Consider the following 15,993-nt stretch of genomic DNA (forward strand, 5'->3'; position numbering starts at 1 on the left):
TCAACAACAAACCAAAGTAATTTTCCTCCTACTGAGGAAAACAAATCCAAAAGGGCCTGTAAAAATGGTGGCAGTGGTCTCCTGAGATAAGGAAATGACTGTTTCTTTTACAGATTTATCCTAAGCAGTTTTATGTCAAGTAGATGGGCACAAGGTATGTCTTTTTGTGCATCATTCATAGATTGCAAAAGGTTTTCCTTAGGCAGAAGTACTATCCATGTCTGTCCATTGACTGTACTGAGTTTATATCCTCCTCACTCCCAGTTCTGTTTTTGGCAATGCACTAGTCCCCAACAGCTTAAGAAGAATAACTGAAGCAGAATTTTGTACAGCCCCTGCAGCCTTGGGAGAAAACATGGCTGTTTGCTCTGTGGTGATATGTGCAGTCATGTAAACAGGTAGGACGGAGAGGATGGGGCAAGCTTAATGCAGACAGAATAATTAGTGAATTTGACGGCCATTTTTTTAATGAATCTGTACAAGCATTACCAGGAGTGACTAGAAATAACGGTCACAAGCTGGCAGAGGGTAGATTCAGACTAGACATCAGGAGGCACTACTTCACAGTCAGGGCGGCTAGGATCTGGAACCAACTTCCAAGTGAAGTGGTGCTGGCTCCTACCCTGGGGGTCTTTAAGAGAAGGTTAAACAAACACCTTGCTGAGGTCGTTTGACCCCAGTACTTTTTCCTGCCATGGCAGGGGGTCGGACTTGATGGTCTGCTCAGGTCCCTTCTGACCCTACCAGCTACGAAACTATGAAATACAGTTTTTCAGGTGCATATGCATAGGCCAGTTCTCAGGTCAGCATAAGGATCACCCCTGATACTAGACCAGTGCTTTTGCCAGACTATTAAGTCCCAGTTCCAAACATGATATTAGGACTAGTGAAGCTATCAGTGTACTAAAAAAACCCAAACCAAAACAAAAAAAATAAAAAAAACAAATTGGCACAGCTAAGACTATAGATTTTTCTCTAACAACATCTTCGGGAAATGACTGAATGGTTTTTGCAGAAAATTTCCAAAATAATTTGCCTGAGGCAAGTACCTGAGCGAACAATTTCAGTTTGAACAGTTAGTTTGACAAAGTTTGTAACCAACTGAGAAAAGGGGTTTTAAAATAGAAAATGTTAGATACTGTTGACATATAGGTATTGGTAAAAGTGTCAGCTATGGTTTATTTGCAAAGAGGTAGCATACTTATAGCAACTTCACAGTTACGATTGCTTTAAGTTGAGGCACTTTTGCACTGATGTTTACAGAAATGCCAGCATATTTCCTCCCCAAATCCATACCATTTTCTACAAGGGTCCAAATTTAGTTTTTGCAAAAGCTGTGATTACTTCGAATGGGTTAAAAGTTAGAGAAACTTAAGAATGACTTCTCTAAAAAGAAACAAACAAACAAAAAACCACCAACAACCAAAAAAATAGTTTCTAGAATATATCTTTGGCTTTTTCTATTTTAAAATTACTAAAGTTTGAAAACAGCAAATTTACAGCATATTTAGAAATTCATATCATTTCCTCTCCAGAAAGGCTGTGTTTGGGGGTTTTTTTGGAAAAGGCATGTATACCAAAACAGTGCACATAACTAGGGAAAAAGTAATAGTTTTCATTACTCAGATTAAAATACAGACTGTTTCTATCTGTGTGCACAAACAGTGTCTTCTCATGGGCTAGTGACAGACATTACACATAAACTGGTTTAAGTTATCAGAAACTGGTTTAAACCTGTAACAAAACAGACATCAGTGCACATAAACCAGTTTCAAAATGACCAAAACTGGTTTCAGATAAACCTGGTTGAATGTAGTAACAGACTTAACTGATTTGGGTCAAACTGGTTTATGCAGTGTCTCTCCCAGACTCTTTGCTAGTTTAAGATAAACCAGAGACCCCCCAGCATCCCGGCATGCTCTCTGGGCTGGGCAGGGATCTCTGCTCTGCAGCAAGGCTGACCCTGCCCCTCTGCTCTCTAGCCGGAGCAGGGACAAGCCCTAGCAGAGACACTGGCCAACATGGCTTCATTAAGGAAAAGTGGGCAGGGAGGGGGTTAATTCTTCCCTCCTTCCCTCTTCCCCCACTGCAGCTGGGGTCAGCCTGTCTGCCCGGGACCAGAGGGGAGGGGGCTGCAGCGGTGTCCCCTGGAGCTGGCAAACCCTGGATGCAGGGAAGGGAGGAGGAAGGAATGAACCCTTCTCCCTGCCCCCTTCACCTTAATGGGCCCATGCTGGGTAGGTTGTCTTGCAGGGTTGGCAAGGGGGGCCCTGTTCCATGCTGGGGAGGACTCTTCCCACTCCTCCGCCTCCCAGAGTGGGATGAGGGACTCTGTGAGGCGCTGGATGGGGACTCTTCTTTCTCCTCCTCCCCTTCCCCTTCCCACTGCCATGCAATGCTGCCTGGCCCTGAGCGGGGGGGCAGAAGGAGGCTCTGTTCCATGCTCAGGGGAACTATTCCTCCTCCTCCTCCCCCCAGAGGGGCAGTGGGAATGTGGAGCTCAGCTGGGCGGGGTAGGAGTAAGGGGTGTAGGAGACTCCCCTCATGGCTGTGGCCCTAAGACTCTGGTGGTAATCCGCACAACTGAGGACATCAAATAGTCCCCTCATGGCTGCAGCTCTAAGCACAGAGCTCAGCTGGGCAGGGTGGGAGTGGGGGATGTAGGAGACTCTCCCCATGGCTGCAGCCCTGAGTGCAGAGCTCAGTTGGGTAGGGTGGAAGTGGAGGGGTCTAGGGGACTTCCCCCATGGCTGCAGCCACTGCTGCTAGGCAGCAGCAGCAAGCAGGGAGGTCAGGGCACTTGTGCCTGGTGCAGGTGCAGCTCTGGCCAGTGCTGCACTAGGGGAGAGAGCAGAGTCTGTCTTATCCCACACTGGGTCTCTGAGACTGAGCCTGAGCTTGCAGCTCCAGAGCTGGAGCCAGGTGCTTCTCCCACTCCCTGCTGTGCAGTTCCACACTTGCAGTCTGCCTGGACTGGAGAGAGCCCCACCCCAGCTTCCCTGCAGAGTCCAGCGCAGGGCTTCTCCATCGGAGCAACCTGCAGATGTGGCACTGGATTCTTTGGGGAAGCAGGGGTGGGGCTTCCTCCAGTTCCAGCAGTGTGTGAGTGCAGGACTGCACAGCAGGGAGTGAGGAAAGCACCTGGCTCCAGCACTGGAACTGGAAGTCCAGGCTCAGTCTCAGAGCCCCAGTGGGATCCGCTCTCTTCCTCAGTGCTCTGCTGGCCGGAGCCAGGCCTGCACCAGGCACGAGTACCCTGACCTCCCTGTCTGCTGCTGCTGCTGCCAGGCAGCGGGGGCTGAAGCCACGGGGGAGTGTGTGCAGCCATGGGGGGAGTCCCCTAGACCCCACCCACCTGTATCCTGCCCAGCTGAGCTCTGCGCTTGGGGCTGCAGCCACGGGGAAGTGTGTGGGAGGCCCTACACTCCCCACCCAGACACCCCCACCCTGCCCAGCTGAGCTCCATGCTACCACTGCCATTCTGGGGGGTAGGAGGGTGAAGAGTTCCCCACAGCATGGAACAGAGCAACCCTCCTGCCCTTGGGAAGGAGTGAGGGGAAGAGTCCCGCTCTGGGGCTAGGCAGCCTCACAGAGTTCCCCTCCCCACCCCACGGTGCCAGCAGGGAAGGAGGAGGGAGAAGAGCTCCCCCAGCACTGAACAGGGCCCCCCTTCTTGCCCTGCGGTCATGGAGGAGAGGGAGGAGGGCTAAGAGTTCCCTTCTGGGGCTGGGCAGCTCTGTGAGCCCATATTGCTTCCTGCTGTCAGCGAGCCATTGGGGCCTGGCTACACCCCCCTCTTCAGCTCAGCTTCCCTCTGGAAGGAAGTAAGGGCTACCCTAATGCCCCAAGGCTTCTGGCTTGAGCTGCTGCAGGCATGTGTCGAACATCTATCCACTTGTAAACTGGTTCACTCTATGCAGGTTAGACTAACCTGCAAAGACTGAATCGTTCAGGCTCGGGCTTTTTGAATGTCTGTTCCTAGCCATGTCGTCCTTTGTGCTTAAAACCTTTTCTGATGTTTCTACAATTCTAGGTATTGTAAAAATCAGTAGGAAAATAGTTTGTTTCCCCTGGGATTAGACTGCGAGGGCACTCTAAGTGCCAGCACAGCATGTGATTCAATATCTCACTGGTGCATTGTGACTACCTGCTCCTGGGTAGTAGGGCTGTGTGAAGCTTCATTCCCTGATTTGATTTGATGGAGATTTGGCCCGATTCGGTGGCCGAATCTCAAAATCCTAATTGAGTCAGAGGATCCTTTAATCTCTCTGAATCGAGTCTGAACCCTCCAAATCTATTCGGAAAGATTTGACGATTCGGACATAGACACAGCTTTAAATGCTTTTTCTATATACCTCAAGGTACCGGGTGGCTCATGAGTGCTGTGATGTTGGGGTGGATGGAGTGTCCCACAGAAGCATGGTGGGCTCCCCAGCGTGCTCAGCAGCAGACCCAGAAGTGGACCAGGAGTACTTCTGAGTCCACTGGGGAGCATGCAGGGGGGCCCTCCTGTCCCTCCCCCGGCTCGGCTACTGGTGCCTCCTCGGTCTTGGCGGGGGCAGCCAGGGCCCCCTGCGGCTGATCTCTGAGCCAGTGGGGCACATTGGGAAGTACTTTAGGTCCACTTCTGGGTTCACCATCAAGCACGTGGAGGGTCTTCCCACACTGCTATGGGACACTCCATCAGCCCCAGCATCACAGTGTTCACAAGCTGCGCCTGGTACCTTGAGGTATGTAGAAAAAACATTTAAAGATGTGTTTATGTCCAAATCAGCATCGAATCTTCAGATTCAGATTAATCGAATCAGAGACAGTAATCCGAATCAACTAATCAAATCATTGCCCCTAATTCGGGCTGAATCCGAATCGAATAGGGCCCAATTCGCACACCCCTACTGGGCAGGTCTCTTTCAGAAGGCTGTTTCTCTTGTCTGCCTTGCTAAGTAAAGGGTGTTGAGGTATTCTCTCTAATCACAGAAGTGTGCTTACCCCTCCCATATAGCACTTGAGCTAAGTCTACATCATAGGGAGTACTGGGGTTGTGGTATATTAAAGAAGAACATACTCCTAGATTTCCTACCTGCTTTTATATTAGTGTAAAAGAGAAGTCTTATCCAGGTCAGACTCTATTCCTCTGCATTTTTAGCAGGAAAAATTTCAGTGTAAAAACATTATACACAATTATGTTTGTTTAGCCCATTGGTAGAAAGCGGTAGTTGCACTTGAGGTGGCCTTAAAAAGCATCCATTGCTTCCATAGAAGTCACTTCACATATTTGCTTCAAATCATATACTGTGCAAGGTTAAAAAATGGTCAGCTATGTTTATTTTTAATTTTATTTTCAGGCAGCTTTGCCCAGGAATTCATGACCTGACTTGGAACCTGCATGATATCTTACTTTATTACTTTATTTATAATCTTACTTTGATTACACAAAGATAGAGGATATAAGAGATACTATTGCCTTATTCATTTTCTAGTTCTTTTTTTGTTTTCTTTCCTGTTCTTTCTTTATTTGGACTGAAAATCACCCTTCTTTTGTAAGAGAGTAGAGTGAGGTATATCACAGGGTTCAGCCATAACATGTTTAGCAATTTTGTCTTAGAGTTGGAACACAATGGTAGTAGTTTAGGCAATGAAGTTTTATTAGCGGTGAGGGGAACTGTTGGTGGTAAGGATACTAGATCTGTTGTTCTCATGGGCTAGTCATTTATGTTTGGGTTTGCTCAAGGACAGCGCATAAACTGAACTGATTGATAAGGATTTATGATTAAAGGAAAATCTTTGTTCCTGTTTTCTTCCCTAGAACATTTCTCTAACAGAAAGTTTCATGTACAGGCAGTCCTCGAACTTACAACACTATTGGTTCCCAAAAAATGTGTTTTAAGTCGAAACATTGTAACTCAGAACCAATTTTCCCATAGGAAACAATGTTATAAATGGGGGGTCAGTTCCTGAACCAAGGCCCGATATCATATTTTCTCCAAAAATAACCCAAAATTTTGCACTCAACCGATTATAGATAATTAATATAGCTACATTAATGTATTTATATTGTAAATAGTAATCATATTGATTTGGAAGGACTTCTTTGAGGTGACTGCGGGACTTTTTGAAGGGCTCTTGGTTGGACTTTTTGAAGGGCTCTTCGCTGGAGTCTTCTCAGGAGTCTTGGCTGCAGGTTTTTCTGGAGTCTTGTCTGCTTTCTTAAAGAAAGTGTCCAAGGAAGTTTGGACAGATGTTCTCCAAGGAGATGGGTAACGCAGTGAACTTGTTCACTGGCATGGCGTGGCATAGCATTGGATCAAGTGTTGTAAAGTAGAAAATGATGTCACACAGTTGAAACAGGGTGTCAATTTATAAACGTTGTAAATGCGAAATGTAACTCGAAACCTTGTAAGTTGAGGACTGCCTGTAATGCTTCCACAATTCAATAACTCTTTATGCTCAGATTTTTGTGGAAAAGTCCTGAATATCTTAATAAGATAAAACAAAGAGGATTCTGCTACACTTGTTCTAAAATTCTGTAGAATTTAAGGCATATTAGTTCTTGAACTTTTTCAAAGCACCCCAAAGAATTAAACAGGAGGAATTAAAGTCTAATAAATCTATACAACGGTTTAAAAATATAAAGATATCAAACAAAATTTATCAGTTGGTTATTTTCATTTGTGTTCCTTCAAATTCTCTCGTGTGGTCTTAGGAAATCCTAAATCGACAATTGGAAAAATCTGCATTAAGATCCCTTTCCTGTGACCTTGGATAAGTTACCTACAGCCCATTCCTTCAAAAAAAGATATAGATATTTCTTCAAGAGCATTAGAATTCACCTTGAACTTTTCATGTACATAAAGTGAAATTTGCCTAAATGTATGTAGGTTTGGTGCCTTATCTGTCTGTTTCTAAAGCCATATTTATTAAAAGGGAATGCTATTTTCTTCCATGTTTTATCTTTCTCTCCTGTTTACCTTCTTTGTATGTGCATACAATGAAATCAGGTCCAAATTTGGGTTAGGGATTCCAAGTCCTAATGTAGTAATACAAATCATAAATAAATAATGATTATTATACCAAAACCCCAACCTGAGTGCCATGCTTTTTGTTTTTTGGGAGTTTTTTTTTTAAGTTTTCTATAATTTTGTACAATGTAGTGTTTATATAAGCATCTTGTTCAGATGTATGGACAAACATATGCTAGTCATTTAGTCTGCTTTGACTTTTGTGTCTGGTCAGTTTCACTTTCTACTTCTTATACCCTAGCACACAACTGCAATCCTTGAATTTGAATCATTGCACATGAATACTTAAATCAGCATTGGACTGAAGCCATGAAGCTTGTCCTGTTCCAAATTTCTCCAAAATGTGTAGGATAAGATTGGATACAAAGTTCTGCAGCACAATTTAGTATATGAGAGTTGGCATAGCTACGACATGAAAGTAAAATTCACCTTTCAAAATCAGATTAACTTTTTGAGTTAGAGAGTTGCACATTACTGTTGATTACAAGTATATTGTTTCTTGTCTTCATTTCCAAATTTCCGGGCTTTAGTTTTAGATGAGCAAAGTGGTTTGGGAGAAATCCAGGTTAGTGGCTGTTTGCATTAAGAGTAAACTATATGCAAAAGCTTACCATGTATGGTGCAGTGTTTTTAATATTTTTTCCTCTTAACCCTTAAAAAATGGCAGTCGATATAAAGTGGCAGAAACCCAAAAATCTTCAGCAGTTGTCTGTTTTACATAAATATGCTTCACTTTTACAGTGAGTAGTTTATTGGAAATAAGTTCCAGATTGTCTCCTTAAAAAAGCAAATCAACATTAGGTTGTATTTTTTGAATAATGTTTTAAAAATCAGTTTAACACTTTTTCTTTATAGTTTTAAGTTGCAGAATCAGGAAAAACACTGAGTTCTTCAGAACTGTTTAGTCTTTGTTCTGGAAAAAAGAAGCCACTGAACAGTATTCAAAATTCACTTGTGATAACTTGATTAAAATCAAACTATCACAAGTGAATTTGGAATACTGTTCAGTGGCTTCTTTTTTTGTAAAATCAAGCTATTTGTATAAGAACATTTTACTATGGCAGTCTGACATGCTAAATATAAACAATTGACATGTGATTTTAATTTGCTAAAACTAATAAATTATAGAAAATGTTCCTCTGCTTTATGTTCTTTGGTTATTGCTGTTATAATTAAATCTGGTCAAAGTTGTGTATGTTTGGCTCTAAGGCCCCCTCTACACATTACAGGTGTCACACAATTAACTAGTAAATTATGCAATTACCTTGAGGCCAGTCACACATGCAAAGTAGTGATTACACAATGAAAAGCTCCAACCAGCATAGGCAGAGGGAGAAAACAATGGGGCTAAGTGTAGGTAAGTCTCTGGGGGAAGGGGCCCAGGGGGAGGGAGTGAAGCTGGGGATGGGACCGGGCAGAGATCAGGAGCGAGTGGAGCTGAGCCAGGCCCAGGATTGGGGCCTGCTGTACCCATGCGGCCGTCCCTTCCCCCACACCCAGGGTCATTGCCCAGCATTGGCACCCCCCCGCACCATTGAATCCACCACCCCCAGCCCTGCACTGGCCCTGGCTGCCTCCCTGCATTGGCCCTGACCCCACACCGCCGGGGGGATGCCCAGAGCTGGGGGCCAGAGTGGGGCCAGCCTCAGCTGCTCTGGAGGAGACAAAGCCCCCGGGAGCCCTGCACCTGCCCCACCCTGAATCATCATTGTTCATAATAATAATAATGATTATAATAACACTAATGCTGATGCTGCTGAGGCAGGCCCTGCACAGCTGGCACGGGGCAAGGGACAAAGCCGTGGCTCATTTGGGGGGTGCGGGGAGGGGGTGGTGACTCCTGCTGCTGTACAAGTCCTGGGAGTCCAAGGTGGGCAGGGCAGACTGCTGCTGAAGGCTGGGGATGGGGCTGCACCAGGCTCTTCCAGATGGAGGAGCTGGGCTGTGCTCACGGCAGGCAGCAGTGGCCCTGGGAAGGGGGGTCGGTGGGCTATGGTGAATTCTGGGGTGGCTGAAGCCCCCCCCCCCCCCATAGCCCCCTCCCAGCAATGCCACCATCCACCACAGCCCAGACTGCCTCCCCCCCAGTGAGAAGGGTCTGGTATAGCCCCGGCCTCAGCCCCCAGTGGCAGCTTGCCCTGCCCCACGCAGATCCAGGGGCACACAGAGATCCAGGGTGTGTGTAGCATCAAGAGCTGCACCCCACATACAAGCTGTTTACGGCTCAGTCCTGCACCCCATTGGCTCTGCCGTTCCTGCCCCTCCCCTAGCCCCATTCCCTCTCCACCCCTGCTGCAGCCACCAGAAGCTCTCAGCTGGGCTGCCTTGTGGCCCTACTGCTTCCCCGCATTTGGGAGGCTGAGCCCTGTTAGCGCCCCCCTTCCAGCGCCTATGGCAACAAGCTATACAATTAGGCCTCAGAAATGTGTACTAACTTTATAGCTGGTTGTTATTAAGCTTTAATTTGCATGTGTGACAGGGTCTCCCTTGTGGCTGAGAGCCCCATCAGCCAATAGGGCTCCCAGCTGCAGGGGTATATCATGCCCAGCGTGAAACCTTGAGCCCTGGGGAAGATGGCAGCCATGATCCCCAAAGCTTGGCAGTGTGTGAAATTCCTGGGATCAGCCAGGACCAAGATTCCTGTACCTGCTGGGGCTGTGGGTCCCAGCTGCACCTCACATGAGGCTCAGCCAGGACTCGGAGCCTATCAGGTGCAGGGACTTTTGGTCGCAGCTGCACATGGCCCCCAAGACTGGGAGCCCCCTCAGCAAAAGGGTGCCTGCTTCTTGCTGATGCAAGGGGAGCGCAGGATCAGGCTCCCCCTACACTCACAATAAGGTACAATTGGATCTAATGTGCAGTCACACCTCCTGCTATGCACGTGTGGTATGGCAGGAAGCACGATTGTGTGGATCACACATGGGATCCAATCACCTCTTTACCTGCAGGTGTAGAGGCTGGTCTAAGGATTGCACAATTTACTCCTTAGAACCAAAAACAAAGAAGTACAAGAGTTATCATTATTCTTTTTTTACACTTATTACTGAAGTAGCATGAAACATATCTTTACTTCTGTGAAGAAGTGCAATATGTAGTACTTCACAAAATATCAAGGTGTAGATAATTTAATAGTAAGAGTTGCTGTGATGTTTTCTTATAAAAAAAAAAAAAAAGCTACATAATATACAGGACTTATGTATATACCTTTGGCAGATGCTATAAATTCACATTGAATGGAGGTAGGGAGGGAGTGGGGGATGAATATTACTCTGTATGTACGCAGTCAGTTTATGAAATTCCAATAATTCAGGGCATTTTTGTCTCATCATATTTTATTAGTACAAATACAGAAAATTTATAAAATGTGTGACTTCCTTGCATTTCCTTTGTCGTGGGTCTCCTGCCCTGGACTGACTCATGAATGGATTCAGGAGGTTTGCAGATGCACCCCTCTTCAGCTGCTGCCACTGCTGTTCCCAGCTGATATGTACAGGGGGAACCCCCAGGGCTACTTCTGCCCTGCTTCAGCCACAGGCTGCAGCTGTGTGGGGTGCCAGGTTCAGCAGGAGACAGCCGCATCTCTGTACAGGTTCCTCCTTTTAGCACCTGCACCCTGCCCATCTGTCCCCCAAAGGTGTCCCCCACTGACTGAGAGAAGGTGCTGGAAGATTGAAGCTGCACACCACCACCTCTGTTGCCAGCTGACACAGGCACAGGCAGAGTCCCAGAGCTACTTCTGACCTGTTCTGGCCACAGCAGCAGGCTGTGTGGTAATTTGGGTGCAGCTAGGGACAGCAACAGTGACTTGCAACTTGCTCCTTCCAGTTCCTGCTCCTGACCAGTTGGTGGGTAAGGGGAGTCTGTAGAGAACGGGCTGGAAGGACAAAACTGCAGCTGTCACTGTCCCAGAATGAATCCAGCCCCCCTGCACAACTAGAGTCGAGCAGGAGTAGCTCCATGCCCTCTACCCCTTAGCCAGCTGGGGACAGCAGCAGTGGGTGTCAGGGCATTGGTGGTTAGATGCATGCTTCCTGCCTGGTTCCCTGATGTACTCCACCAACCTGGAAGCTCTGGCTACACCTTGCCCCTGTCCCCCCATAGTCAGAGTGGGTGCACTATACCCCACCTTTAGTAAATCCTGGATCTGCCCATGATCAGCTCTCATGTAACTTGAGATAACCTGATGCTAATATATATTGCAATACTTACTAGTAGACTTAAGGGTGCCTGGAGCTGCCAAATTATTAGGTCACTCAGCCATATGCTGTTCCTCTGGTCATGTTCCAGATGTCAGCTCTGTTCAACTGGACAGACCCTTTTTTGTTCAGTTACTGCTCTTCACGAGTAGTAAAGCTGAGATTGTGACTGTTTTGCAAAAAATCAGTATCTTTAGCCTGTTGAGTCAGACCTGCTTACTTCACTGAAGTGAGAAATACACAAGTAAATCGGTGTAAAATAAATGGTTCTTCATCTCAAACTTATATGCTACTTACAACTGTCAAATTGACACAGTAACACTTCCAAAAAGGATGACCATTGAGAATTCTATCAGAGTTTAGTATATGTTCATATAGATGGGTGTGTGGGTTTGTGCACATGAATATATGTATTTACGTATAAAAATTTTGGATGCTATCCCAGTAGGAAGCTCCAAAGCAGTAACAGTAGGATTCATTTAACAGCCTAGCAAAAGAAGCAAAGCATTGAGGGTCACATTCAAGAATGCCTTTAATTGATGATGTCATGTGGCAATTACAGTGATTTATAAAGACCTGATTAAAAATTTGACCTGGAAATGTCACTGCTCTGTCAGTAGGTTAGAGATGATGGAAGACATATTTTCTACTTTACTTTTGGTGTATTTTGCTTATTAATCAAAGCCTACTCTTCTTTTCTTCATATAATTTATTCCATTACACATTGCAGTTCTTCAGTTTTTTAAGACAGTATCATTAGTTGTCAACTGCAAGTTATAGATCATTGATCCATAAATATATATTACTTTGCCATTACTGAAGGTGCAGCTCTTCTTTTTTCTTGAATAATAATTTTTAAATATATAAATTTTATTAGTATGTACTTACGTATTAATGAATAAACTACTACATTTTTGAGGCCAGAAAGGTTGGTAGTCTCTGCCATTGAATTTCATTCTATAATTCCTGTATTGAGCCCAATAACTTGTGGCTAAACTGCAGTATATGAATAACATCTCATCTTTACTTGAATTTCTGTATTGTTGTCTAACATGTTCTCCTTTGTTAATGATTTCTGATAATGCCATATCTGCTTTCTGAATGTTCTAAAACCTGTGAAATTGCTGACAACTGTATGTGATACATTTCCAAGCATATTTTGCAGTGTGAAGCGGACCCAATGATCAAGCTGTTGAGAATAATTTATGTTATCTTAATTAATCTATATTAATTTTCTCAGCTACAAATAACAAATTACATATACTGATGATTTTCACTGTAAGGGCATTGATTTAATGGAACATGTGGTCATTTGGTATTGGGAGCACAGCCATAGTATCACATCCACTGTTTTGTTTCTCTTTTTCAGTCATCAGGCACCAGTATTACAGTGGATATTGCTGTCATGGGAGAAGCGCATGGGCTCATTACAGACCTGTTGGCAGATCCCTCATTGCCACCCAATGTGTGTACTTCCCTGAGAACAGTGAGCAATCTGCTTAATACACAGTTAACATTCCAGGCTATTCATAAGCCAAGAATCAACCCTTTGGTGTCATTCAGTGAGAACTATACTTGCTCCGACTCAGAAGAATGTCCAGAAAAAGGAGAAAAACTGGCTATACCCAAGGTATGTACTTCTCTGTGTTGGCTGTCAAAGTCATTGTATTCTGATTACTAAAACTTGACTCCATCAACTCCACCTTATGGAATCACAGAAAAGTAGGGATGGAAGGGACCTCACAAGGTCATCTAGTCCATTCTCCTTCTCAAGGCAGGATCATCCTGAACTAAACCATCTCACGCAAGTTGGTTGAACCTGCTCTTGAAAATTTACAAGGATGGAGAAACTCCACAGTTTCTATAGGTAGCCTGGTCCAATGCTCGACCACCCTCATAATTGGAAGGCTCCTCCTAACTTCCAACCCAAATTTCTTCCACTTCAGCCTCAGGCCATTGTTCCTAGTCCTGTTCCTTATGACTGCAGAGAAAAGCCTATTTTCTTCCTGTTATCAAATTCCCCCTTGGCCTTCTCTTCTTCACACTAAATAACCCTAGCTCTTTTAGCCTTTCCTCATAAGTTTTGCTCACTAATCTTTTTTCTTGCTCCACACTGCATCCTTTCCACTCTGTCCATATCCCTGAGGTGTGGGGCCCAAAATGACACAGTACTCCAAGTGAGGCCTCACCTGTGCTAAATAGAGCAGAAGAATTACTTCCCTTGATTTATAAGTGATTCTTCTGCTAATATCACCTAGTATGCGGTTGGCTTTTTTTTCAGCAAGAGCACGCTGTTGGCTCATATTCAACTTACAACTCAACTGTAGCCCCCAGTCCATCTCTGCAGTATTGGAGACTAGCCAGTCATTCATCAGTCTGTATTTGTACAAGTGATTATTCTGTCCCAGTTGCAGGACTTTGCACTTGTTCTTGTTGAATCTCATCTGGTTGACTGCAGACTGTTTCTTCAGTCTATCCAAGTCATTCTGGATCCTAGCCCTACCCTACAGAGTATCTGCAACTAGCCTGTACTCAATCCAATTGTCTAAATCATTAATGAAGACTTTAAACAACATCAGACCCGGACAGATCCATGGGGAACCGCACTTGAGACTTCCTCCCAACTAGATATTGAGCCATTGAGCCACCTGGCTAGACAAAAATAGACCACCATAAGCTTTGGATCAAGGCTTCTGTGACCCATTTGTCCACCTGAAAAAAATTCGGTAATTACTGTGAGGTCCCTTCCATCCATACTTTTCTGTGAAAAAAATACCATGCAAGTCAGTATTGCACACAGTATAGGCACCTATACATATGCAACAAGGCTGCTCCAGTGCACCATAATTACAGGATGTTGGAGCAGACCCGATTAACCAAGTCTGCTGGATCACGGTAATTACTGTATTCCAGCAGATTCCAACGTGTATCAGTGTCCCCACACTGAAAAATGGAAATAATGGGAGATTTGGTAAAGATTAATTGGATGAGCTGTGTTTGAAAGCACAGCAAACAAAAGTAAAGGAAACTAACCAATGCAGTTTATTCCCTGCTTCTCCACCTGTTAACAAAAGTTAGCAGGTTAAAAATAAAACAAAAAAAACTCTCCAGTCACCCTGAAAATATTCAAAACTGCCCAGGTTGTCCATTCTAACTTTTAAACAATTTGTTAACTTCTCTGGTAAAACAAGAACATAAAACTTGCTAGTAGGAACTAATTGTGAAGCGCATTTTCTTGTACTTATCCTGTACAAATAATTTCTGCGGCCTGCGATTATAGAGGTGATTGATAATATTTTTTTTACGCTTGGAAAGGACTCTGAGTGTGTTTCATTCACTTAACCAGAGCTTTAGAATTACTTTAATGGCAATAGAAAAAATCAATACAGAGTGGCAAGCATTGTGCTTTGGGGTACAGGCATTCACACAAACCAAATGGACCAGGCATAAAGCAGCAGTCTAATTTGAATATTTAAATAGTTTAAAAAAAATAATAAAATGCACATGGATCAACTCCACTCTGTGAAACAGGTGGAGCTGATAGATTTGGTTAGTAAAAGTTTCTACCACTTCAGGTTGTATGACCTTGTACTCAGTACTTTGTAACTTTAACTACTTGAATTGATTATTTGTATGCCCAGGTTTGTGTCCAGCTAATTTTTTAATTGTTATTATTTTAATTAAAACAAAACTATATGCAAAACGGGGCAAGGGAAAAATTCTTGTAGCCCTTAGTTTGAAAAGTTCTAGTACTGTTCAGCAGGAAAGTGTGTGTAGCAGTCATGTGTGTCAGAGGTGTGTTTTCATGGTTCCCTTCTGTGCTGTTAATATTTGTCCCCCAGTGAGGTCCTGGCACAGTGAAAGAAGGAGTAACTTGATTAAAGTAGAGGGGACCCATACAGTGGGGCAGGAGGACTTAGTACATTTGGGCAAGAGAGGAGGTCACTGTTTGATTAAAGATGGATCATAATGCATGCTTACAAGAGTCTGAGTTAAGATTGCATAGGCAGCCCTAACTGTCATTTATTGTTGAGTGTTTGACTTCTCTCCTTTAATGTTGTCTTTGTGCAATATTAATATGTGCGGTGGCATCAGAGACTGGTATATATCCAACTTGGTATTCCAACCTATCCAGGTAAAAAGGAAAGAAGTCAACAGAGAATAGATGAACAGACGATAAGAGAAGTAAAGTGTGCCTGTAAGGTTGCACTAGCTGAAATGTGTTATGGTTCACATAAATAAGTTATTGAAAATAAATGTGTTAAGTATATAAATATAGATTTAGCAGCCTAACTGTGGTAACCCACGTCTGAATATGTTGGCCAAAATATAGCACATCTATCCATTCACTTGAGCTGTTGAGCCAGTCTTGCACTTGTTAAGCTGATGGTATCCCTCATAGAGCCTTATAAATAATTATTTTTAATACTGATAACTATTCAAAATTATTTTTTTACTCAAGTGTAGATGATTCACAATAATTAAAAGCAAAACATTGATTATAAAAAAATAACTTTCTCAGAACATTTATTGGAGCCACTCTTCTCAGCAATGAAGTGTGAAGTCTCTAATAACAATTACTTTTGCCTCCACTCTGCCTATTCCCTCAGTCTGCAGCTTTGTCAAGCCTTGGGAGAACTTGCACATTATCAGCAAGGATCATGTACAGAGTCAAATATAATGAAACTAAGTTACAGAAACTTTGTTGCTATGTTGGGAAGGATTTTTGCTTGCAACTGTTTCTACCTATTATTTATTTGCTTTGTTTTTTTGTTTGA

General features: G+C 44.0%; 1 protein-coding gene across 2 annotated transcripts in view; it reads left to right on the top strand.

The window, feature by feature from the left end:
- The window catches only part of PDE3A (phosphodiesterase 3A), a 398,418-nt gene that overhangs the window by 317,251 nt on the left and 65,174 nt on the right, over nt 1-15,993 (top strand). For both annotated transcript variants that reach the window (XM_014609546.3, XM_019489473.2), the window contains exon 3: nt 12,585-12,845. In XM_014609546.3, coding sequence (XP_014465032.3) covers nt 12,585-12,845 — 261 coding nt within the window. The remainder of the gene's footprint in view (nt 1-12,584; nt 12,846-15,993) is intronic.

The sequence above is a fragment of the Alligator mississippiensis genome, chromosome 4 (genome assembly GCF_030867095.1).
Source record: "Alligator mississippiensis isolate rAllMis1 chromosome 4, rAllMis1, whole genome shotgun sequence".
In the NCBI taxonomy this organism is placed as follows: domain Eukaryota; kingdom Metazoa; phylum Chordata; order Crocodylia; family Alligatoridae; genus Alligator; species Alligator mississippiensis.